The 22,763-nt window shown below is 42.7% G+C and overlaps 2 protein-coding genes across 3 annotated transcripts; both read right to left on the reverse strand.

Annotated features, from left to right (window-relative positions):
* Positions 1-473: 473 nt before the first annotated feature.
* On the reverse strand, positions 474-13,751 carry LOC108898648 (envoplakin). The gene is made up of 22 exons (XM_018698608.2): positions 13,455-13,751; positions 10,430-10,529; positions 9,997-10,151; positions 9,664-9,787; positions 9,418-9,549; positions 9,289-9,330; positions 9,003-9,164; positions 8,620-8,727; positions 8,358-8,453; positions 8,145-8,255; positions 6,860-7,006; positions 6,583-6,737; positions 6,349-6,446; positions 6,060-6,232; positions 5,791-5,969; positions 5,489-5,627; positions 5,170-5,363; positions 4,859-5,009; positions 4,657-4,740; positions 4,406-4,546; positions 4,207-4,299; positions 474-4,063 (listed from the first exon to the last, which is right to left on the reverse strand). The coding sequence occupies exons 1-22, from the start codon at positions 13,493-13,495 to the stop codon at positions 572-574; spliced, it is 6,117 nt and encodes a 2,038-aa protein (XP_018554124.1). The 5' UTR covers positions 13,496-13,751; the 3' UTR covers positions 474-571.
* A 3,327-nt stretch (positions 13,752-17,078) lies between these two features.
* Positions 17,079-22,747, reverse strand: ddx5 (DEAD (Asp-Glu-Ala-Asp) box helicase 5). Of its 2 annotated transcripts, none has more exons than XM_018698605.2 (13): positions 22,579-22,747; positions 21,688-21,853; positions 21,459-21,555; positions 21,244-21,377; positions 21,083-21,148; positions 20,673-20,814; positions 20,424-20,584; positions 20,097-20,269; positions 19,896-20,006; positions 19,727-19,788; positions 19,572-19,631; positions 18,034-18,255; positions 17,079-17,820 (listed from the first exon to the last, which is right to left on the reverse strand). In XM_018698605.2, exons 1-13 carry the CDS (start codon positions 22,629-22,631, stop codon positions 17,405-17,407), a joined length of 1,863 nt encoding a protein of 620 aa, XP_018554121.1. In that variant the 5' UTR covers positions 22,632-22,747; the 3' UTR covers positions 17,079-17,404. The 2 variants fall into 2 exon arrangements, with proteins under 2 accessions (XP_018554121.1, XP_018554123.1); XM_018698607.2 differs by having other exon boundaries at positions 17,610-17,820; positions 18,021-18,255.
* Positions 22,748-22,763: the final 16 nt, after the last annotated feature.

Genomic DNA, 22,763 nt, shown 5'->3' on the forward strand with positions numbered 1-22,763 from the left:
TGAAAAGTCAAGGGATTACTAAAGTTATTATAATTCATCTGGAAGAATGATGAGATATGAATGTATGTACAAAATTTCATAGGAATCCTTCCAACAATTGTTGAGATATTTCACTCAAAACCACAAACGTCAACCTAATGGTGGTGCTAAAGAAATGTCCGGGGATCAACATGATAATTAGGATCCTTCCTCTAAGTCAATATATATCTGTACAAAATCTGAATAGAATAGATTCAGTTTACATGGATACTGTATGTTCTATATATGTTCTATATATGTATACATATACATTTTAAATAACAACAGAAAAATGAATGTGAAGCTTGTGTAGTTTAATAGGCACATATGAAGGATTCAGGTTGAGAATGCTGAAAAAACAATATACCATACAAAACAAACATTACCCACATGTACGGTTCCACCAAAAAATATGTTTTTTTTCCCATTGTTTTCAAAATACATGTATGTATCACATTTTTTTTTTTTTTTTTTTTTTTACATGTCAATTAGTGTACACCCTTTAGCACCAGTGGTTGTAGCAAAAAAGTGTGGCACATCTTAAACTGCACATCTAGAATTTGTTGTAAGGGGAGCTGAACCGATAGTTTGAGTACGATGGAGCATTTGCAGCATCAGTGGAGGCCACAGGAAGCAGCAGGAGCCCTGTGCTGATGTCTCTCTTACACCGATCCATTGCCTGCTTGTATGATATTTTCTCTTTAGTGATGGGGTCTACCAGCTCCTTTGCATAGGACGCCTCGTCTTGCAGCTCACTAGCTGTTGTGCTGTCAATCATATTGGTGGCAAGAGCTTCTTGGACAGTGAGGCGGCCTGCTTTACTAGGATTCACTAACCCACCGGTCAGGTACTGTGCCTCCATGTACCTTCTGGCATTTTCTTTTGGAATATATCCTTTCTGTGCTGCCGGTCCTACTGCAAGACGCTCTTTAGTTAAAGAATCCTCAACTCCAGTGAAGGCTTTCTGGGCATTCAGAAGTTTATACATCTGACTCTTGTCAATGAGACCATGTTCAGCTGCCTTGTGGACAGACAGTTTGTCCTTTTTAGTGAGATCAACAATTCCTCCGGAGGCTGCCTGTGCTTCAAGCAACTTCAGAGCTGTGTCAGCATCAATGAGTTTGCGGGTGAGAGCACTTCTCACAGACATTCGGCTTTCCGTGGTGGTGTCAAAAATACCAGAGATTGGGAAATGCTCATCGCCTGCAGAAGCAGTGAGGTTGTTCAAACTGCCGCTAAGGTGAGTGTTGAGGCTGGTATAGGAGGACCTCAGAGGTGATGGCATGGCGTTCAAGGGAGAGGATGGGACAGGTTTGGTGGGTGATCTTGGGGCTGTTACTGGAGGAATGTAAGGCTTTTTGGTCTCCCCTGCGACAAGCAGGGCAAACTCAGAAATGGACATTTTCCCTTCCTTGTAGCGGATCACATCATACTGGGTCAAGCGACCATGCCTCAGAGCATCCTTGACAGAATACTGTTTCCCACTCTTGCAATCCTGCAGAATTGTTGTATCCCCATCAGGACCAGTGGAAGTGATCTCCTCCCAGTCGCACTCCAGCTCCGACAGGTGAATATAGTGGTTGCGATCAATTAGCCCCTGCATGTAGGCCTCATATGGAGACATGTCTTTACCGGTCTCTGGATCCAGGATGGTGATCTTGGTGGAAAGATTTGTCTCTCTGGTGTGGGTTTCAGTCTGGTCCTCTTTCTTAATGCCATTCTGTAGTTCAATGATGAGCGTCTCTCTCTGGTGTATTTTGTCTTTTTCGTTCAGGATCTCTTTCTCCAGCCGTTGTATTTCAGAGGATGCCTTGAGACTCCTTTGCCGTAACATCTGGTTTCTCTCACTCATCAGCTTGGATTGCTGCTGGAAGGTAATGCTGATGTTCTGTCTCTGAGACTCTAACATCTTGATCTGTTTGAGGAGATCCTCCTTCTCTCTCTGCAGAGCATTTCTGTTGCTGATGAGAGTAGTCTCCTCCTGAGATGTCACAGACTTTGATGTCTGTAGATGTGTAATTTTGATGTTGATGTTCTGAATGTTATCCTCCTGGTCCCGTCTGAGATTTCTCTCCTGTGTTACAAGCTCTCTTAGATGTTCCCTTTCTGCCTCGACTGCTGGGTCTTTCTCTACACGAACAACTTCTCTGTAAACAACCTTCTCAATTGACTTCTCCTTTTGCAGAATTTCCAATCTGACCTTCAGGTTGCGAATTTCTCTCTCTATACGACTAATATTGGTGCCTTCGGTCTCCAAGTCAGCACGAATGCCATCAGTTAGTTTTTCCAGCTTTGGATCCCTCTCCACTTTCAAGACCTCCTCAATGATGATCTTTTCTTCAACAGGTGGGGCAGCAGTTTCCATTTCAAGAATGCGAGATTTGAGCTGCCTGAGCTCTGACTCCACTTGAATCTTCCTCTCTCGATCATCCATCTGAGCCAGGGTACTCTCTTTCTCTTTAACCAGGGCTCTGAGCTGTCTGACCTCTAATTCAAGCTTCCTACGGGTTTTCATTTCATCATCCAGAGTCTTGTTCAACTTCTCATGCTCCAGAATCTGCTTGGGGTCCTTCTGAAGACGTACCACTTCCTGCGTTACGATCTTCTCCTCTGGCTTTTGCCTTTCAAGGACAATATATTGGTTCTGGAGGTCAAAGAGACACTCCTCCACTTTGCGACGCAGCTGAATCTCTTCTCTCACATTCCTCCGAAGTCTGTCAGCCTCTTTCTCAATAAGAGGATCGTTCTCATATTTGATGACCTCTTTATTTACTAGCTTCATCTCCACTTTGGATTTTTCAGCTTTCAGCTCATCTCTCTCTTTACGAAGGTGGGTAAGCAGCTCCAAGGTTGTGTCATAGTTGAGCTTCAGACGGGAGACTTGGTTGCTCAGCCTTTGCAATTCCCTTAAGACTTCTGGGCTTTTCTCTTCTTTGATCACCTCCTGTGTCACCTCCTTGTATTCCACTTTGGGTTTCTGAGAACGCAGAGTTGTTAGGTTGGTTATCACTGTCTTGATTTCTTTCTCCAGGTCTGCACGATTACGGCTAGAGTCCTGTAGTTCTTTCCTAAGACGCACCAGCTCTACTTCTGTCTCAGGGTCAACTCTGTAGATCTCATTGATGACCTCTTTGACCTCAACTTTTGGCCTGAGCTTCTCCAGTTCACCATAACGTAGCTGAAGTGTAGTCAAGTCCTTCATCAAGATAGCGTTCTCATCCTTCTCCTCTTCCAAGGCTGTACGTAGTTTCTTTGACTCTTCGAGCGATTCCGGGTCTTGCTGGACTTGCTTCACCACCTTGGTGACTATCTTAGGTTGGATGGTTGGAATGATCCTCTCTATTGTGTTAATCTGGCTCCTTGTGCTGAAAATGCTATCATTCAGGGACTTGCACCGGAACTCCTCCTCTGCAATATCACTCTTGAACGTGAGAACAGCTTGTAACATCTCTGGATCCTTTTCAAGCCTCACCACTTCTTTCTTAACAACCTTCTCCCTGATTTTTGGTTGCTTCTGAGCCAGAACGGTAAGCTCAGTTTTCACATGAACTGCCTCAGTATCTCTTGTTTGGAGCTCCAGTTGTAACCTCTGGATCTCCTCTCTAATCTTGGCTGCCTCTTTATCAAGTTGCGGATCTCTCTCGTATTCAGTCAGTACCTTGGTCACCAGTTTGGGTTCAATTGTGGTCAGCTGTAATTCCAGTTTGATAACCCTCTCATTTAGAATCTCTATCTCTGAACGGGTTCTTGACCTCTTAAATTCTTCATCCTGGATCCGCTTTTTCAGGGACTGTAGTTCCACCTCCAGTTTTGGGTCACGATAGTACTGTACCACCTCCTTCTCCTCCAACCTCTCCACTCCCCTCCTGCTCTTCAGAGACACAAACCTCTTGCGGTATGTTTCCAGGTCTCTTTCAGCATGTAAGCGCCTGGCAACCTCCTCACTTAATTCCTTTTTCAAGCTATCACTTTCCTCCAGGTCCTTCTGCTGGCTCTGTAGCTGCAGCTGCTGACTGACAACGATCTGACTGACTTTCTCTTCATTCTGTACATGAGTAAATGGAGAAAGGAAGGGTCACTTAAGAACAACAACAAAATTCTTCTTACGTGCAGAACACAAACTCTCCACTGACACCACTAGTGTAACATGACTGTTGCTGATGTTATTTGGATCTAATTATATCATACCCTGGCCTTTATGTTCTTTGCCGTCCCCAGCTGGCTGAGTAGCTGGTTGTTCTCTGCAGACACCTCAGAGAAAAGGTTCAGTAGATCTCTCTCCTTTATTAGGAGCAGAAAGCAAAATGAGTTAAAAATGAAAGATGAAAGAGATATTAAAGAGAGTATTATCTACCTAACATTTGTCTTTAGGCAGTAGTCTATATACCTTTCTCTGTACAGCCTGAGCCATAGTTGAAGTCTGACGTTTCTTTGGGACTGGTTCCTCATCATCGTCATCTTCATCATCATCATTATCGTCGTCATCATTCAGAGTACTACGGAAAGTGTTTGACTTAACTTCATACTCCTGAAAGGAAATATATTTAAACACTGAAGGATTAGGCACTTGGGAGGTGCATACCTAATCTACTGTAGTTACAAATGGTCAATAAGAATAATCTCATTGTGTCAACTCACATTTAAGATGCTCTGCAGGTCACGGGAAAGATCTTTGACTCTGTCTAAATCACTTGATTTCCTCTTGATGTCCTCTATCACTTTCTAAACATGGGACATAAATAAATGATCACGACTGATAACTGACAAAGCTCTGTTATGCCATTGTCTCTGTTTGAGTTTATAAATGTTGCAGACATATATAAAAAATACTTCCACTCACCTTCTGAGAGTTCTGCTTGGCTGTTATCTGCACCACATCATCAGTAGGTTTGATCTTATTGTTGGGCAAATTGACCAAGAAAAAATCCAGTGAATGGGCCGCATTCTGGAAATCTTGGTTTCTATTATTTGCTTCCTGTATGAGAGCAGACCTAAAGCAAAATATAAAACAAACGCTCATCACTAATGAAATGTCCCAGTATTTATTTTTAATTTTTTTTGTCTCAAAAAAAAATTAATTTGATAGGACATCAGAGGAATTACAAAAAAAACCCAGGTACAAACAATACTTGAATCTTTTGTTTCCCTCACCTTTCCTGGAGTTGATTATTGACATTTGTGTAACGGTTCTTCAGATGTTTCACCTCATCCTCCTGGCGACGGATGTCGGGACAGTATTCATTGAAACTCTGCTGCAGGGAGCTGCACGCTTGCTTGGTCAGGTCCAAGTCTCTGCCTAACTTATTCACCTCATCCTTCTTTGAGGCAACATCCTTACGCAGTGTCTATTTGACAGCATAAAGAGAAAGTACAGATATGAACAAAAAACAGAGAAAAAACACACATTTTGGAGCACCCCATGTTCTCCCCTTTCATATAAACCAGTGACTTGAATGTTTTTTGGTTGCACCTGTAGCTGCTGGTTGCGACTCTGGAGGGCATTAGATTGGTCAAGAACGGTGCCATCTTTAGCTAGCTGGTTCTCAAACCCAGAGACAATGCCGTCCACATTCTGTATCTGTTTTTCTAGGAACATGGAGGCTGTAGCTCTGGTAGAAGGAGAGAGGTAATGACAAAAAGCATGACACACTGAATGATATTTCAAAGGAAAAATGTGTAAATATACCTGCCTACTTGCTATATTAACAAATTACATACATTACTTAAGAGAAACTATGCAACTTTTGATGAACAGCATTATGATCTTCTCACTTTTTATTATAAAGATCAATAAGGGTGTTGAGGTCATCAATCTTATTATTGGCAGCGCTGAGTTTCAGAGGCAGGATAGAGGCGGTGGGTCCCAGGGGCTTCTTGGCCAGAATTGGCTCCATCTCTCTCTGGATCCCAGACTTCTCAGACTCCAGCTTCCTTACAATCAGAGCAGATTTCTGCAAGGCAAGGAACAATATTTTGAAAATAAATAAGATCATGAAACTCTAACCCAGGTGATATTATTGAAACTTAAGGTTCATGTTTACCTCATGCTCTTGCAGCCTGTTCGCCAGGTCTTGTGTGGGATTGCGGTTGTCTAGCGGGGCCCTCAGCCGGCTCAGGATTTCTTTTTCAGTCTTTTCCAGGTTGTTGTTGATCTTGTTTAATTCAGCAGCTAGCTCTGCAGCTTTGGGATCCTCTGGAGCACTTTGTACAGCGACTGAAGAGGAGCAAAAACAACAATTCTACAATTAAAAGTAAAATGAGCCTAGACTTTTTTATGGTCTTACAATCAGGGGAAAAAAGTAATTAGTAGTAAAAATTATTCCTACTCACCTGCTTTCTGAGGGCGAACCACCTCCACAGTGGGGTTCTTCAACGAGGCAATTAGCGTAGATCTACGGCTCTTCAGGTCTGTCAGTGCTCTGTCCAGGCTGAGCACACACAGACATAATGTTTCATTAATATCCATCACAGATGAATTATAAGTCATGGGTTAGCATTTGTCTCTGCTGTAATTACCTAGAAAAACAATGGAAGAAAAACACACTATGAGTTTGCTCTGTATACCTGTTTACTTTCTCCAGGGCCTCAGCATCAGGGGGTGGGACCATAAAACATGCCCCAGGGAGGGTTTTGATCTTGCCGCTGCTGGTCTGAAGCTCCCAGTCCTTATTATCAGAGTTGGACTTTAGGATGAGCTTCTCACCACGCCTCACCATGTCCTGAAGCACACAGAGGCGATGATAAAATAAAGATGATAACAACAAGAGTGTTTTTCACAAATTCATCTTACTTCTGAAATGCAGAGGTGGCTGTCTGTAAACCAGTGCTGATCTTCACCTACCTCTTCATCAGCCCAGTCACACAGGGACACCACCATGGTCGGTTTGGTGGGCTGCATTCGGCGTAACTTCAGAGGCGTGACGTTGCTGCTGCTCTCCCTGAGGTCGGCCAGGCGCTGCTCATTCCTCTTCACTGCTGGTTCATCTCCCTGAATTAGTATTATTGAACCAGACAAATGTAACATGAACAGACATGATTATTAAGCATCTTGTGCTTTTGCTGGATGAAGCTGTGATGGGTAGGCATAATTGTAGTTTTTCTGTTTTCTAACACTTATTAATCACAGTCTGCACTAGACATGGACTCCTACTTGAAGCCCTACTTTTAGGAAACATTTTACACATAAGTCAAAGTTTAGGACTCTTCTTTAGACAGTTTCTTAAAGATTTTATACCTACTGGTCCCATTCTTGGTTTGACCTAAAAAAAAGTTTTCCAAATAACTGACTAAACTTGCTTCTACAAACAGCTAAAACTAAACAAATACTGTATGTAAACACTGGGGGTGAAGAACCTGATTATTGTTACTAAGACTTGAGGAACTGAGGGCAAACATACAACACACAGATATCGTCATCATGAACTCAACTCTGGGCCTGTATTTAACAGTTATAAGTGAAATTTTGGACCTAGGTGAAAGATAAAAAGTAAAGCTTGTTCACTTTTACTCAAACTTTCAGACTTATGTATATAACCTTATTCAATTTCATACAACATAAAGATATCCTTAATTTAAGAGAGCTCCAGAGGTCATTATGAATAATATGTTATATGTATAGTTTTATGTAAAATGCAATGTATATAATACAGATTTGGGTGGTTTTAGCCTACAGCTTCCACTTGACATTTTATTTTAAATTATTCATCAGGAAATAAATAAATATACTTGCTTATATTAAAGAATTGGATTAAAAAGAAGCTACGCAAATTTTGTTGAACAGCAGCCACTGAGGCTGCAAGTGACAAATGAGACAATGCAAAATAATTTTAAACTACTTTTTTAACATTTAGCTAAAATGCTAAGCTGTTGTAAAAGTATAGCAGAGAAAAGCAGAGACAAGTTGTAAAGTCCACAATCTTCAGCTATATTTGCTTGATTAATGTGTCTTATTCTTCACACTCAGCACTCTTAGAATCTTTTTACTCCTACGCTGACTTTGAGCATTCTTGCGTAATTGTATAATTCTTAGAGTTCAATAAATACAGGTGCTGGTCAATAGGGAAGAGCAGCACATTGTGGTGATAGGGCTGCACAGAAATCCTTAACATCAAGAAACAGTGTTGTACCTCCAGGGCCAGCAGGACTTGAGGGTTGCTCTTGTTGGCCAGAGACTTCGGGTTCAGAGTGGAATTGAGTCTCTCCAGGGATTCAGACAGCGTCTCTGCATCCAGCTGGAACTGTGATGAACAAACAGTCACGTCTTAGCAAACTGGAAACTGCTGATTTAACAGAGGAATATTATCAGTCATTCATAGTGAGGGGCAGTCAGAGGTCTGTACCTTTTTGTAGTTTTCAATGTTGTCCAAGTGTTTTTCCTGTGCTAGACACAAGTTGAGAAAGGCCTGCCACTCAGCCTGCACAGCGTCTCTGTGTGCCTGATAAAAACAAAACTCTGTTTAATTCTGTTTCATTCATCTATCTGATTATTCCGCTCCGTCTGATTTATTTCAGTGTAGTCGTACCACTATGTTGTGTACTATGATGGTTGATCAGTTATCACACAGATGTGTTCCTCATGTTTGACATAGCTGACTGATATACCTTTATTGTTGCGGTGCCAGGGTGTTTCATTTCAACCAGACGATCTCCTTCCTCCTGCAGCTGGTTGATCTCACCCTCATGTGCTATCAGGCCATTATTTTTGAATTTCTGTATAGATACATGAAGTGGGATGTAGAAAACATGACACAGTATTTTAAGTATTCAAGTACTCCCAGTAGCTAAGCAGTTTCTGTGTGCTGTACTGGTTACACCTGTTGGGTCCCTAGCTGGTGCAACCGGCTCCAAGAGGATTATGCTTGAAGACAAGCTGGCAAAGTTTTAATATTCTTCTGTTACCAAATCTCTCCTCCAACACAGTAAACTGGGAAATACATCAAAATCTACATCTATCCAATAATGATGTCACCACTCTGGCCCCTCACCTCATACTCCATGCGGACTCCCGGGGGATCGACCATGCGATCACTCCAGTCTCTCTGGAGGATCCTATCCTGCTGGCCCGACAGGTAAACCAGCTCCTTACTGCAGCCTTGCATGTATTCATAGAGAGAAGCCAGGTAGCTGCGCCTGCGCTGGGAGCTCTCCTGCAAAACACACAAGATACATGTGTGATTTGTACACACAAAACATTCAGAGTACATACATCTCTCCGAACTTAAATGAACTCCTCCAGACAGTGACAAGTGAAAAAAAAAAAAAACTACTCACGAAAACTTTTGCGTATTTCTCTTTGAGGGCTGCGTACTGCTCCTACAAACAAAGACGATGAAGAAACGTGAACATCCTGCATGTCCATCTGCAGAGTGCATAAGTGTTGTTGTTGTAGTGTGCTGTTACCTGTGAGGTGGTAGTGCTGGGCTGCAGCTGGGTGTTGTAGGCCTCTATCTCCTGGTGCAGAATATTATGTGCTGCAATCTGCTTCTCTACATCAGACAGGTTGGGGCCATATGCCTCTGCATTTATCTGTTTCTGTAGAACACAGTAGAAACCTTTTCTGCCTGTGACACTTAATAAACATGGAGAAGTTTACTGAAACCAAAGATTATGTTCGATTTTTTTGTGGTTGATGTTGCATCAACTGACCAGCTTTTCATCCAGCAAAGGACCCCAGCCAATCTTTTTTGCCAACTCCAGGTCTTGCACCTGGTCGTACAGCTCCCTGTAGGTGGCACAGTCATTTGCCCAGCGGTCATGGAGATTTCTCACACTGAAAACAGCAGAATAAGACACACAAGTGTTTCAGTCAGCAGTGAGTAGACAGGTGGAGAACAGTAGAAAGGAATGTGGAAACGAGAGTTTCTGGCACACAGATCTTGGAGGAATGTGATGTATCTAGTTTCAGGTGTGTCTGTTGGCATTCACGCTAAATGTTTTTCTGTGTTGTAGTTTGACTGTGATGCTAATGAATAAACTCACTCTTTTTCTATCTCGGCCGACTGAGGGTGCTGCAACTTCTTGGCTTTGTCCACATCCATGAAAAGGTCCTTCAGCAGCCCTTCGGCCTCCGCCAGGTTGTCTGCGTTCTCTTTCTGGTGGATCAGCTGCTGATTCTTCCCATCACGCTCTGCATCCTACACAGGAGAAACACGAAGATGACACGGTCACTGTCAGATAAAAACCTTTTACCTTCAACAGTCATGTGATTCTAAGTATATTCAATAAAAACAGAGACTGCGCAAAAAGCATGGGGTCCAAAACAGATGAGAAATGACATGCAGTATTCTTACCACAATGACAGCATGTTAGACTAAAAGCAACTTGTAAGCTCAACATTGCTGGTACTTTCTAACTCAAAAGTGTCCTTAGTCTGATTCAGATCCAGGTCTGGTGTGCAGGTGCACTTTCTTACCACAGCCAGCAGCTCCTCTGCTCGCAGGATGTTCTTCTCGACTTGGTCTGCATTGCTCTGCATGCGAGCAATCACCACAGCCAGATCATTGGCCTGACTCCTGAGTAAAAACATCACATAGAAAAGATGATGGTTAAATATAATATCATGGAAGTAGATTTCTAATGGAATCTTCTGCCCAACTACTTTTGGAGCAGTCATTACAGAGTAGCTGTTAGTAAGGTTCAGTTAGGAGAAAGAGGATTAAGGTTTGGTTTGGACATGTTTCCACTTTCTGAGCAGGTTCACCACTTAGGATTTGACAGGATCTAGTTTCTACAGTGGTGGAGGAAGTACTAAGATCTTTTACTTCAATAAAGTAGCAATACACACTTCAAAAATACTCCATTGCAAGTTCTGCCCTCATAATTTTACTTAAGTGGAAGCACAAAAGTATTAGCAGCTAGAAGTACTTAAACTATCAAAAGTAAAAGCATGAATTAGGTGGCAGAGTGTTTTAGCTCTGTGGTTATGGTGATAATTATAACTAGGTAGTGTACTGTAAATCTAAGACCTGATCAGATGTTTTCTGTGTGTAATCTTAAAAATCTTTAAAGTAACTAGTATCTATAGTCATCAAGAAAGGTATAGAGTACAAAGTACAATATTTGCCTCTGAAATGTGGTGGAAAAAATGTATACAGTAACATAAAAGTACCTCAAAATTGGACTTAAGTACGGTACCTCAGTAAATGTAGTTAGTTACTTTCCATCATTTTGTAATATATATTAATATTAGAGGAGCTGCTTTTGTGACTCAACTTTAGTAGGTTTTCAGCACAAACAATATTACTTTCACTCTTCTTCTCTTTGGTCACAGCCTAACTGAGACATTAAACACGTGTGAAATAAAAGGCCACTGGACTTAATGTTTCAGATGTGAACATAAAACCCACTAAGACCTCAGACAAAGAAGATTCCTTCAGGCTGCTCAACAGAGATCTTCACTGGCATGAACACTCTCTGCAGACCTGTTTGTGCTCTCTGAGTGTTTGTTCAGTCAAACACCGTGATGTGATATGAAAGCCAACTATTTATCCTGACACACCCAGATTGAGACCCAGGGGACACATTGCAGAGGTGGGGGGTGTGTCCCCTCTTATTGAAGAATGCCGTCTGTGTGGGACCAGTGTCACACTGTGCTATTCAAAAGAATGGTGTCATTAATTTACAGGAGGGTTATGACAGTCGTAGTCAGACATTATGGCTCATAGTAGGTGGAGGAGGATTAGTTCCTGCAGTACATTAACATTAAGTAGTAGTAGTACATTAACCTGAGCACTGTGCTTAAGAACAAACTTGTACGTTGAGTATTTTCTTTTCATGCCAGTTTATAGAGTAAATATTTGACTTCTTATTCTACTACTTTTATTTGGTAGCAGTTATAAGCTCGATCATATGTTTTGTGTACAACATAAGATACTTTGTGTCACTTTGTGCTCTGGGTAATTGTGAGGAGCATTTCTCACATTTTTACAAACCAAACATTCAAACAGTCAAAGAATCAATCAAGATTAACATATATTAATATACAAAATGTTCAACTCCACCTCAACCACCTGTAACAGTAACATGCTTCATACACATTAACACATTGAATAATAATAATTTAATGATTACTACTTAAGTACATTTCCCTGATTATATATACTTTTACCTTAGCAACATTTTCAATGTAAAACTTCTACTTGTAATGGAGTATTTTAACACAGTAGAATTAGTGCCTTTACTTAGTTAAAGGACCTGAATAATTCCTGCACTAAGGATTGCTCCTTTACTTGTACAGGCTCTTCATCTCTGCTGCAAAAGTCCAGCACATGGTTGACTTCATTCATCAGCAGCAGTTTTATTGTCATTATAATGACTATTCAACATTCATGTATATCAGAAGCAATGTGAATACATGCAGAATGCATACACTCACTCCCTGACTCACTCACTTCCATTCAGGCTCAAGTGGCACCGTGCTGATTAAGACAAACAAGCCGAGCTGCGGAGAGGCCCTGCCCTGCCACTCCCTCATCCTTTCCTGTCTTCTGTCACTCACAATCTCGAGCCTTTGGTTTCAAGGCACGCCCCACAGCGAAGGAGCACTAATGGTATACATAATAGTATGTGTTCTCCTGACCCACCCACTCACCCTCAGTGACAGGTCACACTGACAAGAGATTAACACCTGCTCAGTCACTTAAAGAGGAGTGGGGTTGCATAATTTCAAACATCCAGGAGTCCACACATTTATAGCCATGTGTAACTTCATAAAACATGATTGATGGTGCCAATTGTTAAGTCACTCCTGTAATAAAACAACCACCGGCTCCACAACATAGCAACAACAACAATCTGCTCACTCTATTATATACTTTCTCAGCTGGATTATAGCATTAAAGACACACTGTTGACTTATCAGCTTCATGAGTCAGAACAGTGGTGTAGTGAGTAGTCACCTTGATGATACACTCCTTGGGCAAAGATACAAAAAAAAGTAATGTGGTTAAGTGAAGGAGTCAGGTGAGGTGACAAGAAGACAATCAATGAAGTATAGTCAGCATGTATTGAATAGTTAGGAACATGGTGGTATTATCAGAGTAAACAGGAGAAGACTGAGACTGAGTTCATTCATTTTCAAAAGCTCCTCGTGCTCCTTTAGCTTTTTAGGAATGAATGAAAAGACAGATATTTGTACTTAACACACTGAACGTACTTTAACAGTGAGATCATTGTTGCCTTCATGTGACACCTGACTCCTGTGGTACGTTTTTATTGTCTGGGGGAATAAAACAGCCCTGTCCCCGTGCAAACATAAACAGGATCACGGTACAAAAATGCCCGCATGCAGCATGAACCAGATTTTAGGTCAGCCCTTCAGCCAGAAAAAAAACATAGAGGAGACAAGACAAGAGACAGTAATGTAAGACTAGGAAACATGACACACACACACACACACACACACACAGACACACACAGAGGAAGCTGTCCAAACTCACTTGCTGAACTTTACAGGACTGTATTCCGGTTTCTTCGACATCTTGGGGAGACCGTTCAGGCCCGTCTGTGTAATCTGAGTCCTTGAGTGTTTTCTTCCAACTCCTTCGCTCTCTCTCTCTCTCTCTCTCGCCCTCTCGCTCTCCTCTTTCCTGTTTCCTCTCACTCCCTTCTTGTCTCCCGCGGCGTCTCCCCACTCAGTTAAGGAGCGTCCACCTGTCTCAGCTCCTCCCAAGCCAGCAGGTGTGTCATCAGTAAAAAGCAGCGGAGGAGAAGACCGGGCGGACCTGTTCCACACTCCTGCTGCCTCACACACACACACACACACACACACACACACACACACACAGTCCTCTTGCTCTGACTGATAGTCTATAGGAGCTTGTCCTGAGTGCATTCATTCCTGTCATTTTTCATTGGTCATCGTTCATTTCCCTTCTCAGAAATGTGTTGATTGGGAAACAGGTCATGAGCCCTGAAAGAGCCTAAGATGACCATTAAAATCCATTATTTTTGCTGACTTTATCCATACTTTCTGAACTCAGTGTGACTCCACATACCTGCCTATAGAAATGGTCTCTGAACCTGACACATTTACTGCTCTGGTATCAGCTATTATACACGTTATAAAGCACTCACTGTTTCCACGCATACGACCATGGAGGAATGTAGCAGAACTAGTCACTGGATGGCTGTATATCAGGATCACCATTATCACTAACTCTTATTGTCCACTTAGACAGGACAAGCAGATGTGTCATTTAGGTTTTTATGTATCATATATCACTATTTGGTAGTTTAAGTGTCAGAGAAGCATGAATAAAAACAGAAAAAGAGAATGAAATCGAAAATATATCTATGATTTCTTATCAGAGGCTTATGATAAGATTAGAGAAAAGGTTTTTCTTTCTTTTCCCACAAGCTCTGAGCTTTTTGCTACTGAAATCATGATGTGTCTTATTGGTTTAATTTTTTCTGATTACACTGAAACCTCAAGGATCAGTCCACCTGACAGACCCAGAGTGACAGAGCTTATTAATTTCTGAGAATCAGTGGTTATCAGACACACGCCCTGTGAAATTACCTCTGCTGCGAAGGAGTGAAGGTCTGCTGTGAGGAGCGCAAACTTCACCTGCTGCCAAAAAAAAGGAGAGCTGATAAGAAAGATACAATGCAAAGCTACAGTGCATGTACATTATCTCGTGCTGGGGTGTGTGTGTGTGTGTAAAAACAAAACTCAAGTATGCAGTATTCTTTGGCATTAGCTGGGAGCACCTCTACTGGCAAGAGTGGAACAATGTGACTTCTGTACGCCTCAGTGGAGAGAAGTCCGTTCAGCATGCTGCTCCGTCTCATGCTTGCAGTGGGTGTGTCTGACGCACACCCAGAGCAGGTACTCCTCAAACCAACACCCACATACCTGCGGGGGAGAAGGAGGGATTAGGTACAAGGAACAAAAAGGTAAAAGTAACCAAGATAGCACACACAGAGGAATGAGTGACAGAACAAGAACGTGGTGATGATTGAGGAAGGCGGGTAGTCCCACTTGGCCTTGACCTTTGACACCCTGCAGGTACTTAAAGCTGCTATAATTATTATCTTTACAGTACTAATATATATCAAATGACAATGTGACAATGTGAAAGGGATCGCTCACGGTGATGAACCAAAAGAAAATCACCTGATAAGCTTGAGATGAGCTCCTCTTCATGGGGCTTTACTGTGAGTTTCAGCTGATTGTTTTGGTTTTCTGGTCTTTACTGTTCTGCTTCACTCTCACTGCTCTCATTGCTGTTTTTTGACAGCAGCAGGCAGCTGTTAACAAACATAAAGCAGCATGCTTCCACCACCTCAGGAGGTGGTGGAGACCAGAGCTATGTCAATGTTATGTTCACAACTTGTTTCCACTGTCGGACACAACATGTACACCTGTGTAATATAATGTAAAACCCCCAAAATGACTAGAGCTGATTTTACACTTGTCTGATTTAAGCTTTACAAAAGTAGTATTACTAATAGTATTTGTATTCTTCACATGGTACAGGTGTTCATGTTATTGTGTCCACCCCTCTGCTTTAGTCAAGAACAGCCCACTGGTTTAAACTCCACATTGTGCAACTCACCTGAGATAAGCATATTTTTTCCACCTCTGATAACCACTGTGGTCACTTTGGTTCTTCAGTTTCACAATGTAAAGACAGTTTTTCCGTTTAAAACAAAAAAATTGATACAAGCTCAACATGCTTTTTTATGCAAATGGTTCTGTCAACAGCAGGGTGTGTCTGTCACAAACAGTATCAGCATGAAAAAAAGCTATTCTCCGACTCATAAAACGAAGAACGCTTGATTGTATTTACACAAGAGCGTTCCTCACATACTTCCAGGCCACGGTTTTGTAAATATGTAGAAAGCATTTTAAATCAGCCGCGCCCATAGTACTCAAGACAGCTCTAATCAGTAATCAGCAGCTGCCCTGTGACCAGGTTTCAGTCTTTGATAATACACATGATTGAGGTGCAGTTGTACAGTGACACATGTGGTTCTAATGGGCCCAGATCCTATTAAGCTTTCAATCTAATAACAAAAAAATTAAACATTTAGTATCCGAACACAACTATGATAGGCCCAAGGGCCCAGAAGTTCAGGGGACTGAAAACAAAGCCTTTAAACAACGTGTTGTTCCTGATTTAAATCCTTAGATTTTACAGTGAGTATATGTCAAAATTAGGAGAGCAATTTAAATGTATGACATTTTAAATATCTAGTTTCTTTTTTAAAGTAGCCTGTAATACTGTATGTAGTTTGTGCAGAACCTGGGGGACAGGACCAGCCAAAGGCTGACACAACAAATCTGAGAGGTCTAAAGTTTGAATTTGAATGAACACTAAGTCTAATCAGTAAATATATAAATGAGGGAAAAAATACTGAATGGTAGACTTTTACATTTCTGTTTCCAAGGGCCTACTGTCTGATAATCTGTGCACACACAATACTATAGTTCACTCATATCTGAGCGAAAACCCCGAAAAAGGTATTCCTCTACCAGAAGGTGGAGACAGTGTTCCATGGATCTTCCAATTTCCCACAACTATGGACCCCCAGGTCTACAGAACTCCTCCATAACAGCTAAGAACTGTAATTTGGTGATTTTAAAGTTTCAATCATTTATAAGACTTTATTGGCTTAACTCATAACATGTTCTGAGAACTGTATGTGTCATCAAATGATCATTATCGTGGCCACGATGCCACCCATACAAGTCATCTTTCCCAGCATGTGATGGGCACACGACTGACAGGGCAAACAAGTTACCAATCCCTTTCAGCTGCTAGGACACAGCACATGAAGAGATGTGTCAGATTAACTTCAATTTCTGCTACATATGTTGTGACAATAGCACCAAAACAGTGCAACATTTCAGCATTGTAATGATATACTACAATAGAGGAACACTTGAATGCTGGTAGAAGGGATTACCACTGAACAGGATATCTGAGTTAGTGCATTTGTGAGACATGACACCTGCTGGACAGAAAGGGTACTGCTAGGGTTAAATCATTTTCCCCAGGACAGAGGTCACTAATAAACTGTAATGGCTTTAAGTTTAAAAATAACATAACACCAAGTTGCTTTTTTGTTTTATTTGAAAGATCATGCAGTGCACTTCCAAGGTAGGAGCTTAACATCACTTTCAATGATACACGTGAAAAACTAATACGTTGGTAATTACCTAGTACAAAAACATAACTAACCATTACTGAGGAATGTAACAAATTAAATAGAAATAGGAAAACAAGTGTGCAACGCCACTATTGCTGCACTGCAGATCTTAAAAGTCTTGGATAGAGGTTTAAGTTGTCTGTAACCCTGTTGTGTAAATACAAAAATTCTGATTACTAACTTAAAACAAGACAAAAAGCAATAAATTACTTCTTTCAAGTGTGTGGTGCGTTTACTGAGAGAACTGAGGAGGCATGGGGTAGGGCACCAGCGGTGGGGGATGCTGCTGTGGAGCCTGTGCCTGGGGGAAGGGGAAAGGGGGGTGACTGGTGCCGTTCTGTGTGGCAGCCTTAGCGGGAGCGAACTGCTGAGCCTGGAAGTTGTTCTGGGCTCCGAACGCTGTTTGGTTATTACTGAAGTTGGACTGTCCGTTACCGTTGTAGCTGCCACCGCTGAAGCCGTTGGTGCTGCTGTTACTGCCACCATAGCCTCCATTCTGTGTATTTGTGCCAAAGGCTTTGTTTGGTCCGTTGTCAAACCCTCTACCATTATCTCTGTCCCTAAAACTGCCAAAATCGCGCCTTCCAGAGGAATACCTATCACGACGATCATCTCTATAATCTCCACCTCTGCCTCCCCTTGAACGACCTGGAAAGGAAAACAAACGTTTAAGGAGAAGAAACGAGAGTAGTCATGTAATTTTCTTTATAAACAATTTTGAGAAGAACCTGGTTTGAGATACCGATAAGTGATGATGGTGATGAACCCATCTACTTCTCAGAACAAAAAAAAAGGAGAGCAGCAGGAAAAAAGTGGCTGCAGTTCACAGCACAGTTTCTGTATCTCACCAATTAGATTTACCTCCTCTGTCTTCAGCCATCTGGAGGAGCTTGGGGTTGATTGCCTGGTTGGCCTCACGAAGCACAGAGATGAGGTCGCTGGCCTGCCTCATGTTGTTTGGAGTGAAGAAGGTATAAGCTGTGCCTGTCTTTTGGCTACGAGCTGTTCTGCCAATGCGGTGGATATAGTCCTCTGAGTTGTTGGGGTAGTCAAAGTTGATGACAAATTTCACGTCTTCAACATCTGTAAGATTGTGTTGCGGAGTGGCATAAAGGAAGAGGAGGACAGCACACAAAAGATGTGCGCCAGCGCCACCACAACAACCAGATCAAAAACAAAAGAGGCCAAGTTAGTACTGTCGTGAGGTGGAGATAGCTAGTAAATCCACAAGCTGCAAAAAACTGGTATTAGGCAAAACTACAGGCATAAGATTTACTCCATGGGGAGACTACGGTGGGAAAAGAGAAACGATGCACACTCCATTAGCTTCCAATCCGGTGGGATAGAAGAATGGATCAGAAGTCTTACCATTTTTGGAGTATGCATTCACTAGTCCATTCCCATTGCAGCACACGCCCCCACATATTGTCAAGTGACCCTCGGGTGTCTCTAAACAGTAGGGCCGCTATGCACTCTACTGCCTCCTAGTGTGCTCGAACTAGCGCTTAACCAATGTCCCTTTGTCACGCACACTCATGAGATGCTTGCTACAATGCTCACACTGCAGTGTCTCTTGCCAAGAAACTGTAGCTCTGAACCAATTTGCAGGATGCCTACAAAAAGTGCATCCCGACTCTCGGCATGGCAAGATTTTTTTCCAGACCCAGTGTTCGCTTGATCATAAAGTCTCTCGTTGGCAGGTCTCGACATGACTTTGAAACGCAGGCGAGGGAGGAGTGTGAGCTTGGATTTTGTCCAAGTGTGTCCAACTAGCATGTCCCACTGTCACCAAAAGCGCCAGTAGCCATGTCATTACAGAGGTGAAGGTATGACCGATCTGACAGACTGCTCTTCCGACAGAAGTTTAGGAAACTGCAACAGTTAAGGCCACCCATGCTTTACAACGAGTCTACACAACAGAAAGCACCTTCCAAATGACTCAAATGGCTTGCAATGCAGGGCCCAAACAAACATGCAAGACAATAGGAGACAGTGTAGCTGGGCTTTGAGCTGGGACAGTTACAGAGCCTGGGTGTGTGAAGCAGTCCAAACCATTGCCAGAGAACAGACGAGCATATGGGGGAGGAACTGTGGCCAGCCCTCAACTCGCCCCCCTGTTTTTTTTTTTAGGCAGGCCAGCGCATTATGCTGCACTTGGGCCTGGTCACCTCTGTATATCTGCACGACTGGGAGACCCGTGCCTCGCCAGTCAGGACACCTCCAAGAATCCTCCTTCCCCCTCTGGAGACCTGGGCTTGTCATGCCAAGGCCCTGCCATACAGACTGCTCCTTCAGGTCAGGGGAGAAACTCAGAAAGAAGCAGAAGAGTTAAAGAAAGCAAATACACTTTCTTTTCAAAATACATCAAGAACACATAACAGTTCAGGGAGGATACTGACCTAGACCCCTGGAGGCAACATCTGTAGCGATGAGAATTGGAGCCTTTCCATATTTGAACTCTGAAAAATTAAAAACCATAAATTGTTTTTAAAAAAATATGTTTGTACAGCTCAGCTCATCCAGTGATGTAAATTTATTGATGATGCAGGCTTACCATTGAGAACCCAGTCTCTTTCCTGCTGGCTTTTATCTCCATGGATTCCCATAGCAGGCCACCTGACAAAATTGAAGGTTTCAGTTGTTAAATCATGCAAGTACGCCTTAACTAGAAAATCAAAACAGAAACACTCCTGCTGTGAATCTATATTAATTTGGATACTTACCCATCCCGTCTCATCCTCCTGGTGAGGTCATCACACCGCCTCTTTGTTTCTACAAAGATGATGGTCTTGTTCTCTTTCTCACTCATAATTTCTTCAAGCAGACGGATCAGTCTAAATGAAGGACCATTTGGTTAACAACCTTTCAGACTTAAGCTAATGTAAGATCTGCCTCGCTGTTACCAACATGGACACAGTACTTACTTGTTCTCCTTCTCTCCATCATTGCAGACATCTACTATCTGCAGGATGTTGTGGTTTGCGCTGAGCTGCAGTGCCCCAACATTGATCTGGACGTACTCCTTCAAGAAGTCCTCTGCCAGCTGGCGAACCTCTTTTGGCCATGTGGCACTCCACATCAGAGTCTGACGGTCAGGCTGCACAACAGCACAACAATTAGTGAGACATTCCCTCAGAGTAACACAACCAGTGGAAAGGTTTTTCACTTATGCAAGTTAAAAGCCACAGTTAAAAGCCACCCAAGTTTATAAAAAAAAAAAAAAACAAAAAACAACAAAAAAAAAAACATACTCTGATCTGGTCTACAATTTTCCGAATCTGTGGCTCGAATCCCATGTCCAGCATTCTGTCTGCCTCATCCAGCACAAGGTAAGTGCATCGGCGGAGGTTTGTCTTTCCTGCCTCGAGGAAGTCAATGAGCCTGCCTGGAGTAGCGATGCAGATCTCCACACCTGTGACAGGTAGAGTTGTGAGAACTAAGCAATCAAATCTCTAAAAACAGCAGTGTTGCAAGCGTCAATGCAAGAAGAGCTAAAATACCTCTTTCCAGGTCACGGATCTGCGGTCCTTTGGGTGCTCCTCCGTAGATACAGGTAGACTTGAGGCGAGAAGCTCTGCCATATTCTGCAGCCACCTGCTGCACCTGCTGTGCCAGCTCACGGGTTGGGGCCAGCACTAAGCACTGTCGAGAGGGAAATTATAGCCTGAACATGCTGATATACATTTCACACTCATGAGCAGCATTGCCTATCCCATTCTGACTAGATTTCAACATCAGACTACCCAGTGCAGAGGATCATGCAGGCCACTTCCATTTCTGAGTCTATGGACAATCCTTTTACTCTGCTCACACCTGGTCACAATTTAAATGTCACCCACTGAATAGGGTACTGAAAACCATCTCCAAGTTTAAAGGAGCACTAATGTAAAATTCTGCTGTGACTACTTACAATAGGACCATCTCCACGTTCCAGGAAAGGTTGGTGGTTGATGTGCACGATCGCAGGCAGCAGATACTGCAGGGCAAACACAAAACAGTTAATTTCATCTGCGCGGGACATTGCAGTGCTTGTTGACATTACAACTAGTGCCAGTTGTCAAGAGAACTTACAGAAAGGGTTTTGCCAGATCCAGTCTGGGCAATGCCGACCATATCCTTGCCACTAAGAGCCAGAGGCCATCCCTGAGCTTGGATGGGCGTTGGTTCAGTCCAGTTTTGTTTGTTGATCACATCCATCACATAGGCTGTAGAGTAGAGGACAACAGTTAATTGAGGCACACCAACACTCCTTTGTGATTTTGATCCACCAACTGTTATAAACTTACATGGAAAGCTGGCCTCACTGAACTTGGTGATGGGATATGGGCATTCTCTCCCCTTCACTGTAATTGCTTTGGACCTCCTGTATTGTTCAACTTCTTGCTGTAGGATAAGAGTGAATGAAACAAATTAAGTTCAGTAGTCACAACCCATTGCGTAACTGCAACACGTGAAGGAGGGAGCACGTTTCCAGCAGTGTTGCATAACATTTCATGGAGCATGTTGCCTACATACCGGCGACCTCCGGGTAATGTCGGGATGCTGCTGATAGAAGTTTTTCTCGAACTTTGGGAGCTCGTCCAGGTTCCAGTGTTTTTTCCGCAGCCGATCGCCAGGATTGCCGAACTTTCCTCCACCTCCACCACGGTTGCCACCAAAGCGAGGAGGACCACCGCCATAGCTACAATTAAATTAAGGAACAAAGTCAGACCGGGTCCAGTTAAGTCGTTTACGGCGGCATCAGCGGCAGTTTAAACGAACAGAGTCCAGTCTAAACTGCGTCATTCTGCAATTATATAGCTGCCATATACTTTCCAGCCAGTAGAGGAACAATGGAAAAACAGCCGGCATTTTGTATCCGCATTCATGCTGCCACATGGCGAAAAGCCGACTAGCCAGCTGCGTTAGCATCACTACTCCGCGCTGGAGCAACACATTACATGATGAACACGGAGTGTATATCATGGGTAAATAAGTTCTATCGTGTTAAACGTTAGGGTGACAAAGCAGATTAACGATTCCCACAACCAGTATAGTGAATAAGTCTTTACTGCGGCGAGTAACTGTGACACCGGGTTAGCTAACGGTACGCTAAGGCTACCCTGAAGCTAACGAAAAGCCGCTGTGCCGGGGCACGAGGCCAGACAAGGCCTTCAGCCAAAGACAACGGGTGCCGTTCACCAGAGGCCTGGGCCTTCAGTGGATAAATAAAACCGAACAACTTCCTGCTTATCAAGTTGAAAAGTTCTCGATTACAATCAAACTGTCAATTGTGGCGATTTCTACAAAATACAACATTTAGTTAATCGGCTTATTTTTTCGGTTTTATTCGGTTATTGGTCCTGTCAGCCATTTCTACGGATCACACGGGAGCAAAACTCGTCCGAAACACGAAAAAATACTTACCCTCTATCTCGTCCACCATCTCTGCCGCGGTCTCTGTCAGAATATCCAGGCATTTTGTAAACGAAATGTATAAATAAAAAAAGATAAATATACTACACTGTGGCTTAACCGCCGACTAAAAAACCCGACCGGCAGTGATGCTGAAATGCCGGTAATGTGAAAATGAGGTCCGGCTTATATAGCAG

This window comes from Lates calcarifer, linkage group LG11 (assembly GCF_001640805.2).
Source record: "Lates calcarifer isolate ASB-BC8 linkage group LG11, TLL_Latcal_v3, whole genome shotgun sequence".
Lineage (NCBI taxonomy): Eukaryota > Metazoa > Chordata > Actinopteri > Centropomidae > Lates > Lates calcarifer.